Source organism: Labrus mixtus, chromosome 14 (assembly GCF_963584025.1).
Source record: "Labrus mixtus chromosome 14, fLabMix1.1, whole genome shotgun sequence".
NCBI classification, from domain to species: domain Eukaryota; kingdom Metazoa; phylum Chordata; class Actinopteri; order Labriformes; family Labridae; genus Labrus; species Labrus mixtus.
The window spans coordinates 17,483,438-17,507,938 of record NC_083625.1 but is presented as its reverse complement, the minus strand read 5'-3'; the positions used below and the strand labels follow the sequence as shown (position 1 = coordinate 17,507,938).

The following is a 24,501-nucleotide window of genomic DNA, read 5'->3' as shown; positions in this document are numbered from 1 at the left end:
AGGTGACTTCGGTGCCTTTGAAAATGATCCGATGAACATAATAGTGTTTAAAAATAATATAAGTCCATTTTAACTAAGTGAAATACCACTATAAAATGTTGAAGTTCCAAAAGAATGGGTTAAAAACTGCATACATCTCCTGCCACTGTTAGCTGACAGAAGTGTAATAATCTGTAATGAAGTTCACATTTATTATCACATTTCTTATGCACAAGGAAATTAAATTCATTAAATAGACCCCTTTGGAGATGAAATGCTAGAAATGAGCTAGTTTGAAGACTTTAACGAGACATGAGCTTATTTTATTTTAAATATGACATACCAGTGTTCTTAAAATTCAAACAGCAACGTATAGAATCTTATTTGGAAGTTAGGTGATTTTTTTTGTCTGTTTTTGTAGAACAAATCTTAAAAAATAGCAGTGTGCATTACTTACTGAGTACATTTTTAGGTTGTGTTCTGTGCTGTTTGTGTGCTGGGTGTCAGTTAGCTGAGGTTGTTCTTGAATTTGTTTTCCTGGCTGTAAGGAAAGTAGGATTGATAAGCTGGATAACTGAGTAACACCTGGAACTCCCCCAAATCTGGAACGTGGCCCCGGGCCAAATCTCCTGCAGTGAGCGTGAGACTCATGCAATGGACTCTAATCTGACACACTCTCCACGCACCTCCTAATTCTCACACTCTCGATTGTTGACGTCCGTGTTGCTTTTTTGTCGCTTCACGGCAAGTCAGGCGCCAGACTGCAGCCAGAGTTGCACCTGAGAAACAGTGAGCTGCCAAGAGGCAGAATGGACTGTTATTAGTCTGCCCTGGTCTTTCTGTAGCTGTGTTTAGCTCAATCACGTGCCTTTTATGCAAATGACGGCACACTGCACAGCTGAGAGATCGCAGAAAGGGAGAGAACGAGGAGACAAAGAAACTATGTATTCAGAAAATAAGAATAGTTGAGTCATTGGAAGCGCTGCAGTTGCACTGGCTCCATTTTTAAAGGTCAAAATATTTGCAGGACAAAGAGGCTAATTTTTCTCACTGAATTGGAGAAGTAAAGGTAGGGAGAGGAAAAGATCAGAGGGATGCTGTGCTAACGCTCTAATAAGCTTTCATGACCTCGTAAAATTGGGGCTTTATCCTCATTTGTTTAAATATTACTAGATCTCAGCTCAGTTGATAAAAATACACTGTAGCTGCAATTTGAATGACTGAGGCACTGAGGCGACAGGAGAATATGTCTCGTTCTTGCAGGAATAAAAATACACAATTTAAACTTTATTTGAAATTCCGTTGGTGGCTTTTTTTAAAGCTAAATTAAGATCTCAAATTAAATGTACATACATTAATATCATCAGCATAGCCCAATAAATATACCTGATATATAATATTGACTTTAAGGATAAAAAAGGATGACTTGTGAATGTCATTTAGCTTTAGCGGGCCAGGTAGAGCCACACTATCTCCTTAAAGTTAGTGAATTGTAGATAAAAAATTCTAGAGAACAATTTGACCTAAGTTATGTCCAAGTTCCTCTGTGTCTGCTTGATGTATATGTGACAATTGTTAGCTTCTATTCTGGCCAACACACATCGATAGTCACTAGGATCATTTGATTGGTGTGAGTTTGACGAGTCTTGAGCAAAATCTGTTCAAGGCTTCCCTACTTTTACCCAGTGGCAGGGGCGGATCCATGGGGCGGTGCCACCTCATGGGCAACCCCAAATCGTAAACTATGATGGACTATTTGCCTCGTCAGAGACAGGACTAATGCTAAAATCAAATATTTGATCTCTGTCGCATGTCAATATTGTTCATATCCTTTTGTTTATTACTTTCTACTGTGGCACAGGATATACCATCTTTAAGATACTTTATGTAAGTTTTTTAAAATAGTAATGATTAGTCGGGACAGAGAGGCTTCAAATGTAGTGTGTATGGTCACAAGAGAGTTTCAGTTCAATTTTATCTTATAAATGTAACCATACTTAAACAAAATGTTATGTTAAAGAAGTATTATGGCTTTTCACAGCGTGCATAAAGCTTCCCTGTTAACATTCTTGCATTGTATCGAATGCTTCTCTTGTCTGGTTTATGATCTTTCAAACCTCCAAATTAACCCCCCTCATCCTCTCAGTGCAGGCATTCGCTGCAGCACATCGCTTAGGCCAGAGGCAAGGTTTCCTTCCGGTGCGTCTGTGAACCCGTGTTCATCCGTTAGCGCTCTCTAAAACGCTGAGCTGTCAGCGGGAGCCAGTTGAGGCAGTTTGTTCTGCTCACCACTCAATGGACATGTTTCATTGGCACCTCGCTGGAGGTCAGCAGTAAGTGACGGCCTGAACTGTGGGGGTCAGGCCTACTACCTGGCTTTAGCTGGAGAGTGAATTACACTGTAGGTGGGGCAGGTGGGCTGAGCCGAGGCTGGAGGGGCTGAGATTGCGACCCAGCAGCATGTTCAGAGTGTGTGTGCAGGAATCCATTTGCCCGTAGTGTCACACAGCTCCATTTTCTACTCCGGAACTGCTTGGAATCCTGGCAATTTCTCTTTTTCCACAGATCCTTTAACCAATAACTATTCTGTAGGGCTCCTCACATGAGTGATGGAGTTGGAGGAAGATGTATCATTGAAGGATTACGACTAGAGCTCATCAAAGAAAATAGCCTGGTCAGTGTGACATTCCACTTTAAAGTGGCTGAATATTTTAAGAGAGCCCTCTTCCTCAGAGGAAATGAAATACAGACAAAGAGTGCAGAGGAGGAGGAGATGTAGGAGGGTTATGTTTGTTTCTGCCACCGCTCAGGGGCAGAGATGGAGAATTTGAAGATGTGGAGTAGATTGTTAGGGAGTGAGGCAGTTTGGGGGCCCATTTTCACTGCAGCTGAGGCCTCTGCTAGCCACAAGCAGTTTATATAATTCCAGAGATGAGAGAACAAAATATCTTCTTCCACACAAAGTAAGATTTACTCCCTCCTCCTTCTCCTCCTCCTTCTGGCTTTTTTAAAATATCTACTCCTCCTCCTCCTCCTCCTCTGCTTTACTCCAATCACCTCCAGACAGCTCTACCTGGGTGCATCAAGGACAGTACACGGCCACACACAGACAGCCACAGTGCGACAGAGTGTAAACAGTCCCCTTTTACATGACATCTAGTCAGGATCATTGTGCTTGCTCTGCCATGCATGGCCGGCCTCTAAACGATCGTGTATTGTGTAAGAGGGTGAGCGGATGTGTGTGTGTGTGTCCAGGTTACCGGACGCCGGTCGGTCAGGATTGCCTGCGAGCTATCGGCGCCATGGAGAATGACTTTGCACGAGCCCTGCTGTTGAGCTCTTCTGAGCATGCTTAAGAGCTGAGAATTATTCCACTCATTTTCTAGGTTCCTGTGAAGCATGACAAAAAAAAAAACTTGAGTGCTTCACGCTCGCCCAATTCTCCTCCTGAGAGCAGCAGAGAGGCTCTGGGTTAAAAAAGTCGTTGAGCAAACACTCACCATGATGAACGTTAATTATATCAATTAAGTGGACCACAGCCTTTGTCTGGGATGTCTAAAAACACTGTCAAAAGGGCATTGACAGGAGGCTGCCATGAGGTGTTGCTGATACTTTAAATAGACTCAGACTATACACAATGTGATTTTTTTTTTTTTTTTTTTTTTTTTTTAAACGTGAGAATGAATTATTTCACATTTTCTTAATTTTATATGTTCCGTGAAATTTGCGTTATGTTTCAAGTTAGTTGTAAGTCTAGTATTATCGTCCACTAATGTTGCAGCGGGATTTGGTTATATTCAGGAAACAGTTCCATTTTGAGATTATAAGGTGCAAGACTCATCGATCAAGAACAAATTGAACCCATTGGCTATGATTTGATGACAATTTAGCTCCTTTTCTCTATTTTTTTTCGCCGTTTTGCCTTAATTAGATGGGACAGCTGAAGAGAGAGTGGGGGATGACGTGCAGCAAAGTGCCAAGGTCGGATTCCAACACATGGCCGCTGCAATGAGGACTATATCCTCCTTACATGTGGCGCATGACATAACCGCTAAGCTATCCAGCGCACCTATAATTTAGCTTTTTTGTTGATCCCTTTAAACAGATATTTGCAAGCAAGTGCAGGTTATTATGTTCAGAGATTGTAGGTTTAATGATGACACTGATGGCAAACTTTCTAATTGTACACATGTCCCAAATCTGGAGTTGTTTTCTCCCAGATTTGCAGGTTACACATGCATACATCCATCCATTTAAAGTAAATACACATATGAAATGAAGTTCAGGGCTGTTGTAGGAGCACAGTTCTTTTTCTGTTTTCCTGTTTAGAATTTTTCTTTAGTGCACAGCTCTGGTTTCTTTGCATTGATATTGTAGAAAATCCCCTCTTCCTCCTCTGACTCTCCTCTACCCGGATGATAATTTTAGAAAAGATTACAAAGTAACTATTGGATTCATATATGGATTTGGACAAATAGTCCAAAATGTCCTAGATAGGAAGGGAAGAAATTAGCAGCAAAATGCGACAGAGTAAAGTCACCTCAGCCACAGCGGCTCACTGCAGTGCATATGACACCCAGTGCAGATCACACCATGCTGCGCTGACTTTTTTTAATAGGGTGTCCTGACTGGCTCCCTCCTTGGGGGAAACTGACATTTCTTGTCCTTGAGGTTAAACAGGAAAAAGCATAAATGTATAACACCCTTGACGGTGCGAACGCCGACTTGAATTCATGTTTCTGAAGACAGTGAATACCTGATGACCTTGGCAGCCATGCATAATGATGCACACTTAGAGTTTATTTTGGGAGCACAATGATCCACATAATTGACTTTGTAGTACAATGAATTGCATTTCCATCATCTTGGCAGTTGCCTGGAGTTTGTTTTACTTATAAATGATTAACAAGGTTGCATCCAGTTAGTCATATGTGGCTGCATTTATATTTAGACAACAATGCTGCCGCTGCCAGTGTGAATACAAGTGCGCTTAAACCATTTACATGCTCACATAATTGATTAGCGCTGCAGCTAACGATTATTTTCATCATTTATTAATCTGCCACTTACTGTCCGGATAAATTGATGAATGTTGCTCCACTCAAATGAAAGACAGCTGTGAAAAATGCTAAATTGCTACTTTTATAAATATTCAGCACAACATTGAAAGCACATTTTTCACATCTACTAAAAGCTGCTGTTAGTTAAAAAAAAAAAAAAAAAACATACATCAGAAACGTGTTTCTTAAAGCAAACAGGTTGTGATTAAAAACAATAAGATGGAGAATTTGGAAAGATGATTGGTGTTGTTTTTGTCACCTGATTCAGTCAGTAACACCAAACATTGGGAGGTAGAGGTGTTGTATGAGGAACTAAGAGCTAGAATACTGCTCCTTCTATGTGGCCTCACCTCCTCCTGTTTATCTCCTTCTTATCACATCAGTCACATGACCACATTTCCAGAGATTAAGGTTCCAGGATGATTAGCTGCATTGTTTTCCCACATTGTGTGTGTGTGTGTGAGAGAGAGAGAATAGTGGGGAGGTGCAGGGTGGGGGGTAAGGTGCGTCATTGGAGGGCCTGTCATAAAAAGCCATTATATTAATTGGAAGTTAAAATCCCATTTGTTTTCCCCTCTGGTGCTTACTGTCAGGACAGGGGTCTTGTTAAAAAAATTAACATTTGGTATCAGTGTCAAGGGTCAGGCTAGAGAACATCAACATATTGAAAAGGCTGCCACTCACAGAGCCGGGACAGGAGAGGTAATTTACTACAGAGGAAATGTTTCTGTAGCATAGCTGCTGACACTTTCTGTTTGGTTTCTGGTGTTTTCTAGGACTCCATGTCCTAACTCTGCTGTGAGATAATGATAGTTCAGGTTGTAGGTTTCTACTTTTGGTATTTCTGAATGAGAGCATGCAACTGTGCAGAGGAATTCTTAAAACAGGGTGTCATTCATGCCAAAAAATGTTGTTACAATCTTAGTGAACTAAATGTTATATTCAAAGTTTATCACAAACTTTTACGCTGAGCTGTAAAGGCAAAACAAAGCTAGAGGACCCGAAACCTGGTACAAGTTCAGAGACAGGGAGAGGGCAGCAGAGACCTAGAGTACACCGGGAGGCACTATGGTGAAAAGAACACAGTCCAATCCCAAATATAGCAGTCAAAAGTGGCTGCAGGGTCCTGACTGTCTCCTGAATGTGTCATGCTGGACTGAAGAGACGATCTAACTATGTCAACCGTTGCTTGAGAACTACTCAGCCCTCTGCACAGAGTTTAAAGGACAGCAAGGTTACTTCATTGACGTCTACATCTTTACTCTTTTTTTGTTTGTTATTATGAGCACAACTGGAAAAGTGTCAATGTAATAAAATGACAATGTAATAGATAATATTGAGGTTTTGCCCTTCTTACATAAAACATGTATAATTTTGTATCTAATTATTTACTCCCCTAAAGTGAGTTGTGCACAAAAGACGTATATAGTTATATCAGTTTGTCCAAATGGTGTATTTTTTATGGTCTTAGACACTTGTTGAGAGCATTTCCTTCCACAAATTATTTTTTTAAAAAGCGTATTGTTTTTATCGATGTTTCCTCCTAGCAGCTCTCTTTTGGTTGCTGCCTTTGACAACTTTTCCATGCTTCTTTGCATCTTTTACCTGCCACTTTCATGCACATGCACTTTGTGACTGCATGTTAGGTCAACCATGTGTTTGCATGTGTGTGCCTTTAAACGCATCCACAATACAAACACAGCTCGGGCCCAACATTTCCACATAACAAAACGAGTGGTCAAAAACTTCACAGAGTCCCTTTAAGTCAGACTTCATTGAAATGACATGTTAATGAAACAGAGCAATCTTTAGAATTTAGACAAATATTGGATTTTGTTATCACAAGTTTGTTGAGACAAACTTTACAGTTTGCTCTGATTTTGGCACAGTCTGGGAACAAAAAGGAACCTTTTAACTCTTTGCTGATCTTGTCCTTTCTGTGTTTTCTGATGAAAAATCGTATCTTGCTGTCTCTTTACGGTCAAACCTATCTCTGCCTTAGAATGTGTCCACAGTCTGTTTCCACAGTGCTCATAACTCACTTTGTCTGACACCTACCCGGTTGCATTAGAGTTACAAAAAAATATTATTACTTCATAAAATAAAATAACTGTCATCTACCTGATGGACTTTTTGGCTTTTGGAGGTCAAATAGAAGCATCAGTATTCATTTCAGTCTATTTCACAACCAGCTAAGAACATCATCACAGGAGCTTTAAACTAAAATCAAGGTATTGTCCACCTCCCTAAAATAACTCTGCAATATTTCCTGCCATACATAGCAACATGGTAGAGACCCAGATGTATTTCATTTAAGACTATTTCCACAATTTTTCAGTTTTATTACAAGTCACGACTGGCTCATGTCAAGACGATATTAACGTCAGTGTTCTGCATGCTAAATAGACCACTACAGCTGCATGCAGGCACGCTGTGTCTCATAACCCTGGAGTGAGCTTTAGACATCCCGTCATGTTCACAATATATTGTCTTGGAAATTTGTTAAATGTTCATAACGTGCTTGCTCAAATGTACCAGATTTGGCCACAAGCAAGCATCTAATTAGCATAATATTCATATTCTGGAAAAGCTCTTAAGAGCACTTCTGGCATTGTCCATTTCTCTTATTTGCCTCTTACTGCTTCAACGTTTGCTTTATGCCCGGCCTGTGCCTAGCGATCGCATGCTGTGCTCATTGTGAATGCAGTGTGAATGTGCTGTTTGGGTATGGGCCCATGCATCTCCGGGGCCCTATAATCAGCTCTAAGCTGCTTCTATCAATCTTCATAACTGTAGTGGGTTGAGAAAGGAAGTGCAGCTAATCACCGCTAACCGGCCCCTGTGTTCATGCCTGACTGTCACTGTTAAAGCGAGGCCGTATGCAAACAGCATCCCCTTTTTACATGTGCGCCGCACCCCCCCCCCCCCCCCCCCGACTCACATCTTAGACCATCTCGCTCCACAGATGGCCGCTTCTAGAAAGAGTCAGGTTTTGAAAAGGGGGCCTGTGACTCTTCGCTGAATAGCTGTTAGCGTAGGTTAATATAGGAGTGGTTGCCCTGCAGCGGTGGCAATCACAGCCCTGATCAGAGCCGCGCTTCAAAGACGTCTGTGCAAGTTGAAGCCAGAGTTGTCATTAGCTTCTGCCCTGTGCTTGACAGCGCTTCCCCACCCCTCCAACTCTGTCTTCCTGGCTCCCTCTCGCTTTGTCTCTCTCTCTTAACACGCTCATTTTCACTCTGTCTGCAAACAGCTACTGTAATCCTTGGATCCTAGGTCTGGGTGCTTGGGCCTGTCACTCCACATTTGCACTAAGCATCTTTCCTTCTCTCATCTCCTTTGCCCTAATTGTATTGTAATAAGCAATTACAGATCTATTTATGCACACTAGAGCTGAGATTGGACCACTTTCTTTAAAGGGCGTCAGAGCAGTGAAAGAAGTGGACCAGGCCGTGCCCCTTGTCCTTAACTTGTTGCCATACAATGAAGCGTCTGCCCCTAATCTGTTAGCTTTCTCCCTGTCTCTCACTGAGGATCTGTTACCGCTTTACCATCCCGTGCCCTCCTTCTGTGCAGAACGCCCTCTAAAGCAAAAGTGATTGTGTGCTTGTTTATTGGCTGTTTTCTGTTTGTGAGTCAGCTCGGGAGATGCAAATGAGCAGAGGCAGTGTTTACCTGGACTGGCCATGTTTTTCCCTGTGTGTTTTTGAGTGTGTGCGTCGTGTCTGCACAACGTCTAGGCCTTTGATCATACTACATTGCATTGACAGATGCTCTCTGGTGTTTTCTGGTTGCCTCTGAACGAGGCCACAGACGGGATCTGAATGCCAGTAATTATATCCCCTTGCGTGAACGGTAACAATTGTGGCTTATACAACAAAGTGTGATGACTTTTTTTTTTTTTTTTTTTCAATCTGTCCCATTATTTTTATGTATGAGAAATGACATAGAAATCCCCCCGTCTGCCTCCTCCCTGTCTGGGGCTCTGTGTTTACAGCTGTATTTGGGAGAGGTGGGGGCCAAGATAAAGGCTTACACCTTGTAATCATAGCTGGATGTGTGATCTCAGTGACCTGCCTGAGAACTGGGTTGGAGAATGGTGTGTGCGTGTGTGTGTGTGTGTGTGTGTGTGTGTGTGTGTGTGTGTGTGTGTTTTTGTGTGTGTATTATCAGAGAAAGGAGGCTGATGACTAAAAGATGCTTAAATAATAATTTGCAGAAAGAAGCAGACAATGAATAGTGAATATGACAATCAAAGGGTTCAAATGCTCTGATTAAAAGATTGAGGGTAACAACAACGTTAGTGAGGTGGAACTTTAATGGTACCAGTCTCTTATTTACACGTTATTTTTGTCATGTATTGTATAATCTAAAGAGGTGAATACATATTTGGACTCCTGTTGAATCCTTTTGAGCTACTGTTGTTTAGATCTGATAACTAATAATGCAGCAGCCTCAAATACAATGGTTATTCAACTATGACTTAGTTGTTGATGTTCAAGAAAGAGAAGCCTGACCAGCACCTTTAAGTAACATGCTGTCAGCTCAGGACTGCATCACCTAGCAACACCCAAAACTAGTCTTTGGACAAGGGCTGTCTTTGTGAAGGAATTTTCACTGCTGTGGTCCAAGGTGGCTCAATGGCGCAGTATGCGGTATCATCGCACAGCCCTATTTTGGACATGTTGACACAAGGTCAACTACATGCATGCAATGTTTGTTGCTCTTTACACTTTACAATTTAGGTGAATAATTCATAATAAAAGTTATAAAAACAGAACTGCAAAAACATCGGTGATTATTTAAACCCTCCTGTATACCTTTTTATTATTAACGGGTCCTTGAACACTTGGACTAATTCAGGATTATTGGTTATTTTATAGAAACTGAGCTGTCAAATACCACTTGTCCTTATTTACTGAAAGGACTGATTTGTGTTTTTAAACAGATGAAGTGTAAGAAAAGCTTCTTCTCTTCAGGCCTCTGCGATATGCATTTTAAAGCAGAGAGGCAAATTATAGGAGGAAGGACTGGAAAATAATACAAATATCCTCTGTTGATGATTTAAGTCTGCATGACTGCCCACTGGAGATAGAGAAAATGTGTCTGAAACTTTTACCTTTTTGTACAATCTGCAGTGCTGAGAGACAGTGAGATCAGGGGTATAGACAGAAATAGAAATGAAAATTGGATGATCCATTCTAAAGTAACTTTACTGCAGCTCTACTGTGTATCAGCACAAGAGCAGCAGCCATAAAACAACCTGATATTACCTCTGTGGGTCCCTCTGTGGAATCCTGCTTGAACCTGTGTTTAACTGTTTCAACTGACAGCAGCTCCTGTCCACTTCAATATAATGAAAGCAGCCTGTAACGGCTTCTTATTAAGAAGGCAGCTTTATAAGTTTCAAGTTTTTAAGAGTTGGAAGAAGTTTTTATCATTCATCCGCCCACGTTGATTCTTCGTGACTCATACTATCAGTACAATATATTCTTGCAGTTCCAAAGTGTCTTTCTTTTTTTAACCAATGGACCAAGTTCAGCAGGAGAAACCTTTAGTTTTAGGCTCCACTGCTTTCCAGACATGCGCAACACACGTCAAAACAGTCCGGCATCAACTCGTACTGTACAGCAGTGCAGCCTGCAGTCTTAGGAAATACCCCGCTGAATTCAAGAGTTTAGGTGGTTCAACATTTGAATCTTATGGATTAGACTTTGTTACAGTCTTAACACATGTAAGAATATTTGATTTTAGAGAAACGATGGCATAATGATCTGTCTTCAAAGACATTCTCTTCCTCCCAAATATTCAAGTAAAACCATGAAATGTCTTTTTCTTCACCATGTGTTTGTTGCTCTGATGTTCTGGGTTGGAACATAAAGAACATATTTGGAGCGTCAGTACTCACTTTCTGTGTAGAATCTCTAAAATTTGCATAAATACTGTATTTTACACATTTTTATTACATTCTGCCTGCTTCTCTCTCCTTTTCTATATTTTTTTCCCCCCACTTTCTTCATTTTCTTTCATATCTTACTCGGGGAGTTAATAACATTGGTGCTTTGTCTTTGCAGTCTCACTTCTGCATGTTTGTTGCAAACACTAATAGCTTTTTGTAGGCGCAACACAGATGCTCTTTGAAATTCTGTTTGCTGCCACAGGTAGAAGTCCCAGAATTTCCACAAATAATAATAATAATATTTTACGCAGCAATATTAGCTACAGGCTTATCTTTTTCTCTCTCTCTTTTTTTCATAGCACATACTTAAAGCAGGCCCACAGTATTATTAAGGATTAGGAAGGAGGTGCATTGTTTACACTTAGTGAGAGAAATAAAGGAAAGAAGGGATGAGCCCACGCACACACTTCCACAATAACACACAGACACGAGCGAATCCATCAATATATCCGAGTCATCAAAGTGAAACAGCCTGGACTTGTGCGACTTTGATAAGTACCAGTCTGGCACGGCCTGAAAAGATATGTCCCATGTCTGTTCTGCTGCTTTGTGAGTCAGAGTGATGTGTTCAAGTGCCCAAATTGCCTGTTTGTTCTTTGCATAGACTTTTGGTTCATTTCTATGAAGGTTGGCCAGAAAAGTCACCTCCAAATTTACTTTGAAACCTTAAGATCTAAGAATGCAGACACACACAAAAAAATCCCTCACATCATGGACACATACATTATTGACATTCAAGGTCAATTTTTTGTTCCCATTTGCCTTTTAACAACCCTTTAAAAAGACTTTTCAGGGGTCTGTCTGACACTGTTGTGTCTGCAGCTCCAATTTTAAACACTTGCCCCCCCCTGCAGACCATACCGAAGTGATTAGGCAGATTGCTACAGCAAAGGACAAGCCATGAATATTCAACATGAACGTCAGACTTTCGACTGCACATACCTCAATCCCAACATCAGAATGAGTCTGCCATTTTTAGGTACAATAGCCTGCATTGTGTCCCACTCCTGCCCATGTGAAGACAGCCTTTTGTCACCACAAATCACTACAAAATGTTAGAACACAAAGTAAATACTACTTTTGTCCAACAGATGAAAAGAATGACGTTTATTTTGCATGATGTATGCTTGTTTGAAGTTTTGTGATGGATATGAATAATTTGAATACCTCAGAGATTTACAAGGTGTCATGTTTGTGTTCCCACTATGTTTGCCATCGCGTTCTTCCTGGCAACTCACTGTGATGTCCGCAGCTGCCAAGTGTGTGTGTGTGTGTGTGTGTGTGTGTGTGTGTGTGTGTGTGTGTGTGTGTGTGTGTGTGTGTGTGTGTGTGTGTGTGTGTGTGTGTGTGTGTGTGTGTGTGTGTGTGTGTGTGTGTGTGTATGCTGCAGGGTACTAGCAAGAAGAAGGATATTGTAGTAGAGCTGTATAGACAAAGCAGTCGGTTTGAAGCACTCTCTGGACAGTATTTACATGACCTGGGGAATGGTTGTTCTTCTTCATGTGGACTGACAATAGCTTACAATATTTACACATTATTAGACCAACCAAGTACTACTCTGCAATGTGGACGATGTAACTGTGATAGGTAGCGATCTAGGCTGGTGTGTTAGCTATTTTTAGCTTGAACATTTGCTATTGAACATAAAGCAACCCACTAAAATTACAATCAAAATGTTGATTCTAGATTCTACAATGTGTGTTGGCAGTTTGAGTTGTGTTGTCAAAAAAGCAACCAAATGTTGCAGATCAATCTATATGAAACAAGAAGCAAGAATAGTTCAAGCCTTTTACAGTCAAGCTTAGAATCTTTTTCTTCTTGTCATCAGAATGCATGTTTGTTGATTTTGATTATTGCATTACGTAAGGTCGTTGTAGATGGACTGACGATGCACACTCCATGGGAGAGCATATTTTTGCTTCGTCCTGTTTAAAGTGAGTAAAAAATAAAAGCTGGACTCGCTGGAGCCTTGAGTGTTTTTGCCACAGGGAGCAAAGGCATCCATCTTTTCCATCATCACATTGTGCAGCTTAATTATGCTGTTACTGAACTACAGGATAAAATGTAGTGAAACAAGGGGCCGGCATCAGGCTGTTGTGACCGTGTCGCAGGAGATATCAAATAAATCGTCTTTGAATCGATCTTAAATGAAATCAATAATAGCTAGAGATGCACCGATCCACTTTTTTTCAGTTCTGATCTATTTCTGATACATATTATTATTCCTATAGTTTTACATCATAACTAACAATGTTATTGTTGTTGTTGGTTTTATGTGTATGGCTACACAAAGCTGTAGTAAAACCCGGCCTTGCATCGTGCTAGCTTCACGTACAAACAGGAAGCATCAACAGCTGTCAGGTTTTTCAAATTACATTTTTTAAACTGAAGTGTAAGAGTTGTACTTTTAAAAGGAGCTGTTTCATCCCGTCTGAACGTCGTCATGGATACGATTTGTGGGCACTTCTTACAGTTCAGTCTGAATGTCTTCAAAGGGAGACTGTGCGAGTTGAGAATGTTTAAAGTGCCCAACCAGCTTTCTTGATCAGTGACGTGGATCAGCGCCTTCAGTCCGATATCCAATACGTAAATTACTTCAATATCAGACCCGATACCGATCTTTTGTAAAGTGTCTCGTGATAACATTTGTCATGAATCGGCACTATACAAATAAAAATTGGTTGATTGATTGATTGCTAACTTCTAAGCATAGGTTATATTTAAACATTTTTAAAAACTCCAAGAACAGACATTATAATAAGAAACAGTTTACCAGTGTAGGCGGTAAAAGGTTGATAAATATATAAATGTGAAACAATTTAGAGCTAGCTGATATTACGTAAGTGACAGACATTAAGAGATAACTTTTCTCGATGCCCTCATAGAAAAGGTCTACTGTTTGTACAATTATTTGGTTTTCATTTTGTTCTGTCCGTCTTTGTTTAAAAGGAACTGCTAACAGGTGTAGATAAGAGCGCACCAGAAGCTTTTTTTTTTTTTTTTTTTTTTTTTTTTACATTTTTGTCTGCCTCTCTTTAATGTATCTGCAGCTCTCCTTCTATTACCACGCAAATGCACCAGGGCAGTAATTGTTGCAGGCTTCTTCACACACAGCCTCACACGCTGAAGAAATGAGAAACACATTAATTTTGAAGCAAACACGCTGTCCATCATGCACTCTCATAATTCTCCTTACTGTCTCTTAGGGATGTGCAAAAATAACTGAATGTTTGAAAAATTTGGGTTAAAGGAAAAACTGGGTTGAAGTGGTCCATTTTTAAATCTGTCAGCTTGAAATGAAATGTTGTGGAAAAAGACTTTTGAAAAACTACACCATCTGGACGCAAATGATCAGAACTAATGTTGCTGTAAATGTAGGGAAGGGAATTTTCTGTTCCCAAGTGGCAAGTACTACGTAGTGTGAGATTTAGTTGAAAGGGAAAATGCATTAGTTAAGATATAGTGTGATCTGTGTCAAATTAAATGTGATTCCCAAGTCATGTCATCCAATCAGCTTGGTGGTTTTGCACTTGCTACAGGTTTACAGGGGGGGAAATAAAACCACTTGTTTCTCCTTTTTTGAAGTTTCATTTGTAAAAAATGCATCCAACATCCGTAAACACAAGACAATAATTAATAACCTTTAGCTTCAACTGTAGCATCTCAAACAATAGCATCAAATGGTACGGCCCAGGGAGGAGAGGAGCATAATAGAAAGAGGCTTAATGTCTGTTGTCACCATGGAGAGAAAAATAGAGAAAGTAATTGTGTTGTACCAGGAGTCAAGCAATCCCATCAGCCACTGGGCAGACATGTCAAAGTCTAAAGACAGGGCTGAGAACTTGACTGGCATCAGCTTGATGGAACAAGGCCATAAAATGACCAGTGATCAGATGACCTAGAAGGGAGGCGGGACTAACAGCTGATGTGGAGAAAGAAGCTGAGACATGCGTTGACTTGGGGGAAAAAAAAAAAACCTAGATTGGAAATGATAAAAGTGAGTGATGTTGATAAATAAGCGTACAGCCAGTTTATCAGCAGCTGTCTGGCTTGGGGTTGCCGGCGGCAGAATCCAAGGCTGATAACCTCTGAGCCCCGAGGCATGATGTTAGGGAGGAGGAGGGGGAAGTAAGGGGGATGCAGCTGCTGGGTCCTGGCTAGCGTGTAACCCCAAACAGGTTAGTTAATATTAATATGTCCATCAGTAGAAGCCATATGCTACTATGTAGGAGAAAGTATGCATACTATTGTGATTAGCTAAAGCAGTGCTAATCGCTCAGCAGGTAATGCATACATATTTGGATGAATGACTTCGGTTACTTTAGGTCAGGTCAGGTGATCATTACCATGGTAACATTGTAAGTTAACCCCTGTTTGCTGACATGCTTGCTAAGTCTGGCTAACACGTATTCATTGGTTAACATTTATTTATTTACTTGTTAGCATTTGATTGACTTTTTAATATTTCAACATGCTCACATATACTCACTTAATAGACCTAGCAGCACCTAGTTAACTTGTGGTGTTCAAATGTACTTGCAAAGTAACCGCAGCAACCATGTTATCATCAGCATCTATTGATACAGGTTCATTAATCACTGGTGATGATAACGTGCATGTTAAGAGTGGCTAACACTTAGCATACAAGACTGTATTCACACATCTGCTAACTTAGTGAGCTAGCATGTTAAGATGTTTATAAATTATTTCCAGTAGATATTTCTTTGTTGATTTTGGATTGACAGTTTGAATTTTCTATTGTTCTTTTTTTTAAATTCTTTGTTTGTGATACACAACCTCAGTGACCTCTAACCCAGCTAAGCTAATTAACCTCAGTCCTCTTCAGGGCCTTATAGAACGAGTCAGATCATTTCAGGACCACAAAATAAACATTTTTCAATTATTTACTGTCTCAATTAGGAACACTTTAAACGCAATGGTTGACTTTTCATTTCGTTTGCATGAATGTATAAGTAAGACTTGAAATACCAGACCCAAAGATGATGTCTGTTCAGACCACGGAGAATTGCTCACCTAGCCAAAAAAAAAAAAAAAAAAAACATCCCTCTCTGGGGTTAACATGATTATGCCACATATTGATTGTCCTGTTGGCCCGAGCCATGAGTTTGCTTTTCTTGGCTTGAGATACATTTTTACAAATAATCAACCTCCTTGAATTGAAAATCCATAACAGAAAGAGTAAAGTTGATTTTTTTGCAGACATCGTTTTACAAGCGTTCAAAATGACTTTTGGCCCCTTCACATCCCTCAGCAAAGGGATTTGTCCCAGCTATATTACAAGTGGGCACTGGGCAATACTGTATGGAAGAGTTTATTCACGTCTTTTATAACAGGTTCGTGGATTTTACTTGTTAAAGCGCCCCCTAGCTGCAGAGTGTAAGTCATGTTTGCAATATGTTTGGGTTTTGAGTAGCACACTGAAATGTAAAATCGATCTTGCACAGCTCAAAGCATCTGAACACTTCCATGGATGTCGTTTTGGGCCCAAAGTGTCCATCTTGCAGTTGCCTGAAGAGCCTGATGGGCGTGGATCTCTTTTCTCTTCTTCACATGGGAGAACAAATGCAGACTTTTAAAGTTCATATAAGCTTCCTCTGTCCTTACATGTTTTTACTCTTTTGCAAAAGTTGGCTTTAATGCATTCTTCAGTAAAACAATATTGTACAGCGGGGGGAAAAAACAAAACATGAAAAATCACAGAAGCATAATAAAAAAACAAACTGCACTAAGGAGAGAGGTTCTGTGTGTGGGAGGCTGTGTGCATATGTGCAGGCTATGTGCCTGTGAGACTGTGAGCACCTGGAAAGCACTTGACAGATGGTTACTCCGGCTTGAGCTGAATGTTGCTTCTTTTTTCCCTGCGTTAAGCCTCTTTCATAAATCGAAAGTGTTTCGGTCAGCATTTTGATCAAGGTAGACTCTTTCAGTGCGTCTCTCGAGTATGTTTATCCTGCCCCGATCATTTTTATTTTTTTGATTCTGGCGAGCTGAGGGAGATCAGAGCTGTGACTTTCACCGCTGCCTTTTCTGCTCCCCCTTTTATGTTTGCCAGAAAGATTACAGAGCGAGGAATCAAAAATCATTATATGCAACATCATATCAGCAAATTCACAGTCTGAGTCTTAAAATGTAGCCCTTTATAGGAGACAATAAGGATTATGTATGGAGAAATGTGTGTCTTCAATCACAGTACCTACAGAACTCTACTCCTCCTCTTAAGAGCTTTAGTTAAGTTCAGTGGCTCCTCCATAATCATTAGTCTTATTGTTTCTCGATACGTAGACTTAGAGCAGTGGATAAGACACAAACTCTGTTAAAAGAGCCTCAACTTAAGAGACACTGTCCACATCAAACATGCTAAAAATCATTCACAGTGCTGTCACCGCTGTGTGTGTCTGTTACCAGAGTTTGACCAAACAGGCTGAGGTGAAAGTTCTCCTCTCACTGTGCAGGCCATCAGGCTGAAACAATAACCATCATAACAGCACGCTGACAGAGAGACATGGCGTTCTTCAGGCTCACAAGTTTCTCTACCCTTTGAAAGGAGGGTCTTTTTGCTTCTTTGTTTAGAGCAAATACTCCATGAATTGCATGGAGTTTTTTTTTATTTTTTTTTAGATTTACTATTCTTATTTTATTGCTTTTAAAAAAAGATTTCTATTCATATTTGTTTATTAACATGTTTGAACAAAAATAAATCAATCAATCAATCTTGGTTTAAGATTAGTAAAGGTTTGTTGGATACTGGTTCTTTGAACTATTTCAAAGAAATGAGAGAATGGTTTAGAGATGCAGTGATTATGGATTTTGAGATTTAGGAATTGGGAATTGAAGGAATTAATTTCACAACACTACTGATGAATCACATAGAATCACATGACACAAAAATTTAATCAAATTATCCATTACAAAATAATAAAGGTAATACAGTTCATCTGTCCCTTTTGAAGTGGACACATTGTGGATCACCAGTTGGCTTTCCCTGCCTAAGCTGTTGCTGCCTTTTGAAGCATAAATAATAATTTAACATAGATAATAAATCACTATGAAAATAATAATACACACAGTCTGTGTCTCTTTGGTATTCAATGTAAGCTCCATTTTAGCTATTTGTTTCCCTGTTAAACTAAGAAATGCAGCCAAAGTCTTCATTTTTCATCCGCCTGTTTTTTTTTTTTTTGTTTTTCAGAATAGAATAGAATTACTTCATTGATCCCAAACTGGGAAATTGTGGAAATCCCAGTTCCCAGTTTTACATACAATGCCCGAAGTTTAGATCACACAGGCGGGAGGAAGAAACGTTAAACAGTCTCTGATAAACGACACGCAGCGTTACTGCTGTTTGTTTACTTCACACTGAAGCTAGACTGTCACTGCTGTTTGCTGTCAGCGACACGTTTATATTCCATTCCTGACCAACTCGATGAGTTATTGAGTATCTTTCCACTAATGTATACTATCTCTGTAATTATGTGTTTACATATCAGTCGGGCGGGTGGTGCTGGGCGGTGATCTCTCAGATGCTGCATGCAGTTTGATGTGTTTGACAATTTAGCCGAAACTTTTTCCCGCTTGGTTTTGTGAACAGGGGCTCAGTTGAATAACTGAGTGGTCATTCTTGATGTACCCAAAATGCTTGTACACTGCCGACTTCACTTGTTTCTCTGGTGGATACAAAGTTTTCCTGCTAGAGCCCTCTACTGCAGTGAAGCTAATGTAGCGTAGCATGATAAGGTCGGCACAATTAGCTGGTGCGCAACAGCTGGAGCCACTCTGTTTTCGTTCTGTGCAGGTTGCACCAAAGCTTATGTTCCACTCCCATTTTTTGCGAGTGAGAATAAGAAAACGCGGTATAGCAGAGCCGTCAGGATTAATCAACCATTAGGTTTTGAATCTTGGTTAGCCATACAACCGGGTAACTGCGTCATCCCAGGAATGGAAGTGATTGCAACATTATTACCAAAATGATACAGCCAAATATTACATTGCATTGTATTAACAAAATGTGTCCCTTTAATTCTTTTTGAGGAAAGTATTTGAAGTCCCTTTGAACACTGACATCGGTTTTGAATAGTTACTGTATTTCTTGAGAAATGTTCCCCCTAAATTTAGCATGCACTCTCTGCTGCAGCTGTTGGTGCCCTTTTTCATGCCGTGGGTAATAATCCTTAATATTCTTGCAGTTTGAAGCTAAATGAGCCTTTAATGCACTCTGATTCCATCTTCCAGCACTCATTAATTGTTTTTTGAAAGTCCATAAATTATTTCTATTGTTCCTTTTTGAAGTTTAGCAAAGATAAACAGAAACTTTAATGGATGAAATGGAGGTCTTTTATTCTGTCACAGTCGGTTCTGATTAGAGCGATAGTTTGAAATGTCATTTTGAGGGGAAACTCACTGAAGTGCTTTTCCTTGCCAGGAGAAACCAAAAGCCGAGAGCTTTTTTTTTTTTTTTTTTTACCAGCTAGAACCTTCAATACTTGTGACCTTGTCATAACTCTACTTGTAAATTGAAGTGTTTTTTTTGAAAAACTAAATGTGTGGATGTGTGTTTTTACTGTTATCTCCTCACTCCTGTAATATGGCACCCTTTGCAGGTGCTGCTCAGTCAGTGTGTTTGAAGCTTCATTACCAATCACCTCCTTTTTTTTCCCCCCTTTTCCTTGCAGATGGTCACAAGAACAAAGAAAATATTTGTCGGTGGTTTGTCGGCCAACACAGTAGTGGAAGATGTGAAGCAGTATTTTGAACAGTTTGGGAAGGTAAGAAAGATTTCTTTTAACCATCTTGTGCTGTGTTGTCTGGTGTGATTGGATAAGACATTGAAAGAACATTTGTTGTCAATTAGCAGAAAGTTGCTTGCCATAACAATTATTGGTTCCAGCTTCTTCTTCTTCTTTTCGTTTGATTAAAAGAACATGGTTTCACTTTAGGCTTTCTGCAAATATGAGCTTTTCTCATAATTTATCTACATTTTGTGAAAAAAAACAGATTGATTTAATGCTGTTTATTTGTAGCTGTACATGGACTGTTATAGATTATTTTTGACATAGATGATTATCTAAAATAAATAAAATGAAAACAACCTGATGTTATCAAAGCTGATGGGTACAGAGGCTACAGCCCTAACCATAGACGCCCCAGGGTCCGACTTTTATTTTCCCCCATATCTTTGACTCCACTGTCCCATCTAATACAGTGTAAGATCAAAAACATAATCTTAAAAAAAACAAATGAACACCATATTAATATCATTTCGATGACATCAAATTGGTAATTTCATCATTTAACTGATCAAAGATTCAGTTGTTTTGGAGTGTCCTCTTGTCACTAGTAATAGTTGTGATAAAGACCACACGGCGAGCTCTCCCATCTTAACAGCAGTCAGGAATATGAGCCTTACAAGAAGCCAGCTGCACCAGTTTGGCTCCATTCCCGACAGTAAGACAAATAAATATCTGTTGTGATGAGCAAACAGCTGAAGCTATGGCAGTTCCTGCACTCAGTCCACCATGGCTGGTCAACAACAACATGTAGTTTGCTTACAGAGCAAACAAAGAATGAAAAATGTCCAGACCCCTACTGCTAGATCAAAAGTCTTTTTTTTCTCATCTGTGTTTTTATTATATAAGCAACAAATATAAGTACAAATAAAAAGGTATCGAATGATATTGAGTTTTATATTGTGGCAACATTTCATACCCAGCTAATTCTGCAGAGGCCTCATATTCAACTGTGTTTGTTCCCTCAGCACTTTCTGCATGCTGTTCTCCTGACCAGTACCCCCAGCTGAGGGAGGCATATATGCACACAATATCATACAAGGACATGCATACCACACACACACTCACACACACACACATACCCGGGCGTGTGCTCAGGCAAACAGGCTTTGATACAGTGGCAGCATTTCACAGATAATTTCCCCACACCGAGCGCAGATCCATTTCCCTCATGTCATATTCCACATCAGTCAAGGTCACCTTCAGCTCATACACTCCCTGTAACATCAGCACTTGACCTTGAGCTTAAACAATTTCACTCTGGATGGATTTTTCATGGGCACATAATGCGCCATGTCCTGGAGAAGACAGAAGAGCTTCTATAAATTAATAGAAACTGTTATTTTTTTCTCGCTTCAGAGACAATATGCAACCAGCCCCTCTCCTATAAAAAGCCCTCTCTCTTGCTTCCTGACAGAGACAGGCAAGGTGAAGGACTTTGTTTTTGCTCTGTGCCTGTGGAAGTACTGTTGAAGACCCTACCATGGCTCTGTCCTGCCTTTTACAAATAAAGACAGCTTATTTGCACAATAAAACGCAGCGAGCAAGTATTCAGCACGACTTTGCAATCAATGGATCTGAGAAAGGGGCTCGAAATGATTTTTGACTTGATTGAATGACATAATTGACTTGATTATACAAAGTTTTTTCCGTCCTTGAGGAATCCTCAAATGCTTAGGAGGAAACAAACAAATCAGACTGATTGAGCAAGATCTTGTGCATATTTCTGTGTGTGCTTTTATAGCCCTACTTGTGCATGCTTGGATGTGTCTGCAGTACTGCTCTCGCCATGCGTGAGTGTGTCAGCGATTAAGTGTATTTATGTGGGTGCATGATTAGGGCTGTGTGTGTGTGTGTGTGTGTGTGTGTGTGAGCAGGTTTGAGAGTCTCCAGTAAAAGAAGGAAATCAGAGTAGACTGTGTAGGCTATGTCAGACAAGATGCAGAGCAAAAAGAGGTGTCCTTCTCTCTGTTTTGTGAGTGTGTGTGAGCGCGTGTGTGTGTGTAGCTATTTTGCCTTACACATCCCTGGATTTATTAAATAACCTGCCTGTCACTGCAACCTGCCATTATCGCCACACACACAACACTCGGAGGACTTATCCACAGAAGGGAAAACCAATTAATTCAGTTTCCCCTCTGTAGAATCTTGGTGGCAGAGTGTGTCTGTCAGTCATCAGTCTGTCTGTCTGCGTATTCACATGTCAAGGGGTACATTAGCCTGCACGGTTGCAGGGCTAGCAGCTATTCATTTATATTTCTGGGAAGTATGTTTTTGAAGCACTTATCAATCATCGGGGAAACTACAGCTTAAGGCAAAGGCAAATGTTCCTCCTCAGTGGGAACAAGCCATTTCGCTGATATTATTTAGAAAGTGGTGTGTGTGTGTGTGAGAAAGTGGTGTGTGTGTGTGTGTGTGTGTGTGTGTGTGTGTGTGTGTGTGTGTGTGTGTGTGTGTGTCTGCAGTATAGGCCAATTAGCGGGATGCGGTCTACAGAGATGGCAGTGGTTGTGAGGGAAACAGCTGGTGTGGCCACAATTGGGTCACAGGTTCTGTCTGTAACCTCCAACACCTCCCATCACCTCCTCTCCCTCCCCTCCTCAGCCCCTCCCCTTTTGTCTCCATTCTGTCAGGGGGGAGGAGGAGGTGGCGTTTGTTATGGCGAGAGTCTGACAGCTCTCGTGCACATCAGCCTCCATGCCACTCTCCCAGCCGACACCATTAGGAAAGAGCACATGCCCGAGCCTGGCACAACTACAGAGGAAGCACAGACACCCCCCATCCCCACCAATACAGGCAGAAGGTGTGCATTTGCAGTGATCGTGACAATCATTTGAACAGAACTCAAGTGTTGAAGTGTGGTTCTCTTAGGCCGATTCTAATGCGTCTCAGACTCATCCCATTACCTGCCTAATAGTAGCCACATCCTGCCTTTTTTCTTCTCAGGCTGCACCTTAACCCTGCAAGCCAGATGAGACAATCTTATCAGCACTGCCGGGCCTCCCTTTATATTCCAGGACTCTTAACTCGGGGCTGCTGCTGTTTTTGTCAAATAAGGCAGGCTCACAAGAAAAGACAATTTATGCCTTCAGAGATGACACTTGACGGCTAATCCTGTTCTGCTTTTTAAATCAGATAATTTTATAATGTCTGTAGTATGACAGCTATTTGCAGGTTGTTTTTTTCTTGCAATCAGATTTCTGCCTTTTTCTGTGGCTAACATAACAAGCAGGAAATCCCCCCCTAAATTTGCCTACAGAAGTTAAAAGTGACATTATTATGCATAAATTATACATCATGTTGACTCCTTTAGAGACTGTGCTTGCTCTGAAGTCAAAGGTCAGGGCCAGTTGAAAAAACAGCAGATGTGCTTGCAGGGATTCAGTATCTTTGCAAAGTATTACACTTAGATTCTACACAACAGTAAAAATTGTAAATATAGAGACTTAAATACACGTTTTTGAATAAGGTGAGGTTTAATGAAGGACTCAAAATATCTATTTCGAGCATGCCATACCTCTGTCTACTGTTAATATGAGATGTGCTCATTTTTTTGTTGATCCCATAAGTATTATTTTTATGCCATCCTTTTGTTTTCCAATGAGACCAAAACCTGTTAACAAAACACCTAACACCCTGAGATGTTCCACTGAGGCAGAGGTTGATTAAAGACGGAAGATGGTGTGATGACACCTTTTAAATTTGGCTGAGAAGAACCAGTAGAGCCCTGCCTGGGCATGAAAAGAGTTCTCCCCCGTTAAAAGCATAATTAGCCAGGTTGGCTAATGCTTCCTCATTGGTTTATTGTAATCGGCTTTGAGTGCGTCTCATAGTGCCCTTATTTGGCTAAGCTCAAACAAGTCCTGTTCACGTCCTCTGTTTTTTTTTTTTGCACTCCTGTCCATGGGCCGAGCTTTACAGTGCAAGCCTCAAGCTGACTTTTAGTTTAATCAGAGCAACTTGCTTCCATGTCACTGGGCTTCCACAATCGTCCCTTTATGTCCAGCCTGTCCTGGTTCTCATGCTCCACTGGGCTAGAGCCAGATCCTGGAGGTGGAGCTGAATGGGAGGAGGAAGAGGAGGAGCTTAACCAGTTCACTGCCACTGGGCTCAGGACAGATAAAGGTAGACGCACAAAGGTCACTCCTGTCTTAGTCGAGCAGAGCAGTCTCACGTCCTGCGATGAGACAGGAGTTTCAAGGGAAAAAAAAGAGATAACATCTGTTGGAGGGCAATGAAAAGATATCAAAAGAAGTTCTATTATGTAAGAGGATATTATCAGAACATATATGAGGCCAGCCTACAGCAGCTGCAAGCTGTCCCTGTTGCGTTTCACCTCTGGCCCAGCAATCTCTGGATACTTCTCTCATGCTTCCACTGACAGGAAGCAGATGAGAGGAAATTATGACAGCATCAAAAAATTAAAAAAATATGCCTCGGTTGGGGCATGAAATTTGTTCTGGGTCCTTGGTAATCAAATACCACAGCTGACATTTTGCACAGCCTTAGATTTTATAAATGGCAGAAAAATAACTGTGAGACCGACTGTAAAGAAGACAAGAATTCATTTAAGATACCTGCACAAGACCTTTCCTCTTCGACTGCGCTAGAGAATTTCAGATATTAACAGCTATTCTATCAGTGGTACACAGAATGATAAAATCACTTTTATTTGACCCTTTCCATTTAGGACGAGCTA

General features: G+C 40.6%; 1 protein-coding gene across 11 annotated transcripts in view; it reads left to right on the top strand.

Annotated features, from left to right (window-relative positions):
- The window catches only part of msi2b (musashi RNA-binding protein 2b), a 264,095-nt gene that overhangs the window by 61,576 nt on the left and 178,018 nt on the right, over positions 1-24,501 (top strand). For all 11 annotated transcript variants that reach the window (XM_061055589.1, XM_061055583.1, XM_061055586.1 and 8 more), the window contains one exon: positions 19,689-19,781. In XM_061055589.1, the coding sequence (XP_060911572.1) occupies positions 19,689-19,781 (93 nt within the window). The remainder of the gene's footprint in view (positions 1-19,688; positions 19,782-24,501) is intronic.